Source organism: Bidens hawaiensis, unplaced genomic scaffold, assembly GCF_021521415.1.
Source record: "Bidens hawaiensis isolate Kalapana, Puna unplaced genomic scaffold, B.hawaiensis_p1.1 tig00053916_1, whole genome shotgun sequence".
NCBI lineage: Eukaryota > Viridiplantae > Streptophyta > Magnoliopsida > Asterales > Asteraceae > Bidens > Bidens hawaiensis.
Window position 1 is genome coordinate 66,372 of NW_027499698.1, and position 2,165 is coordinate 68,536.

The 2,165-nt window shown below is 35.6% G+C and overlaps 1 protein-coding gene across 1 annotated transcript; it reads left to right on the top strand.

The window, feature by feature from the left end:
* The first annotated feature begins 243 nt into the window (after positions 1–243).
* Positions 244–2,165, top strand: LOC143600307 (thiamine phosphate phosphatase-like protein). The gene is made up of 4 exons (XM_077078034.1): positions 244–372; positions 1,366–1,487; positions 1,572–1,773; positions 1,864–2,165. Exons 1-4 carry the CDS (start codon positions 244–246, stop codon positions 2,119–2,121), a joined length of 711 nt encoding a protein of 236 aa, XP_076934149.1. The 3' UTR covers positions 2,122–2,165.

Here is a 2,165-nt window from a genome sequence, read left to right on the forward strand (position 1 = left end):
CATTTAACTAAAATTATTAAAATCCGATAACCCATTATTATTATTATTATTATAAAAGAATATAATAATAGATACGATCATAACGGTTTTAACAACTGCAATAACCGTCTTGTTTAACAGTTCAACAGTCATCATAACATATCAACACAACCAACCACCACTTAGTAATAATAATAATAATAATAATATCAATCACCGGCGAATCTACTTACTTGCACCGGCGAAACAACACCGTCGGTTAAAATGATAATAGTGTGGGATTTTGATCGGACGATAATCAACGGCGACTGCGATCGATGGGTGGTGTTAGAGATGGGTTTAACCAAACTGTTTCATCAGCTTCGTACCAAATTCTCATGGAATCAACTCATGGTAATTCCTGTTTCTAATACCGGTTTGATTTTGTCGGTTTTTACGGTTTTGTCATTAGAGCTTGAAAATTTTGGGTCAAATTTCACATCGCACACCCGAGCTCGAGCCGAGGTGTGACTTGTTTAAGGTAAAGTAGGAGCTCGAGTCAAGCTTAGGCTCGTTTAACGTTTTTCTCAGAATATGTAATAATGTTTAAAAAAAACGGATATAAATTAATTAATAAGTGATTAGTGATAATTGATAAACGAGTTGAGCCAGAGGTTGAAAAAACGACTCACGAGCAGAGCTCGAGCAATTTTGAAATTAGATAATAATTATTTGATTTTTATATATTTGGGCTAATATATTTGGGTTACGCTACATATTAAATAACTTAAAATTCATTGTAAAAAGTGAAAATCTGGTTCAGTTTTAGCTCACAAGAAACTGAAACCGAAACTGAAACGAAAGTTCAGTTTCAAGAAAACATAGAACCAAACTGTCGGTCTTTGTGTCGGTTTGAGTTTGTTTAGTTATCGAGCCCGAGCTCGAGCATTGTGTATTTTTAAGTTTTACATCATTTGGATTTCTATGTATTAGTTTCACATTGTACAACCGAGCTCGATATGTGCTTTGGCTCGTTTAAGGTACTATAGGAGCTCGAGCCAAACGTAGGCCTGTTTAACGTTTTTGTTTTCAAAATATATAAAAAAATAATTAAAAATGTATATAAATTAATTAGTAAATGATAAACGAGCCGAGTCCAATGTTGAAAACACAACTCACGAACCGAGCTCGAGCTTGAAACAAGCCAAGCTCAAGCCTAGTTGACTTCGGGGTCGGCTCAGCTCGTTTATGTGGACTTTAGGTTCCAGATTTCATAATTAGTGTTCTTCAAATCCATGTTTCTGATAGTATCCATTAAGATGTGTGCATTAATTATCAATGATGTATATATATTTGTATTTGATGATTACAAATACTGATATATGTATATTATGTTACTGAATTTAGGATAAAATGATGGAGGAGCTACATTCTCTCGGAAAAACAATCGATGACTTCATAACGCGTTTGAATTGTTTCAAGATGGATCCACAAATGATCTCAGCCATCCGATCTGCTCATGATCTCGGGTATCCACTTCTTGTTTCACAATCTGTAATTGAAACAATCTTGCAAAACAATGTGATATGATGATGAAACTGTTTGTGTTACAGATGTGAAATGAAGGTGCTTAGTAATGCTAACCAGTTCTTCATCGAAACAATCTTGAAAAACAATGGGATTTACAACTGTTTCTCTGAAATCATCACAAACCCGACTGCTGTTAACGAAGACGGCAGACTCAGAATCTTTCCGTATCATGGGGTGGATCTTCCGCCTCATGGCTGCAATTTCTGCCCTGCAAATTTGTGCAAGGTGATTAATAATAACTTAATATAATAATAAGTTTATGTCATTGGTTTTATTAAATCTTGGGTGATTTGAGATTTATTAATAATATTGCAGGGGAGTGTGATTGATCGAGTTCATGATTCGGACGTGAAGAAACGGGGCGTGATATACGTTGGAGACGGGAAAGATGATGTGTGTCCGAGTTTGAAGCTGAGAGAAGGAGAGCATGTTATGGCTAGATATGACTTCATATTATACCATATACTTTCAAGGGCTACAATACCTATCAATCCGAAGCTTCATTACTGGAAAGACGGTGAAGAACTCAATAACATGTTGATTCAACTTCTTTCGCCACAAGCTGAAGTCTAGTAATCGGTAGAGACATTGGTATGATTTTTGCACGCTCGTTTGTA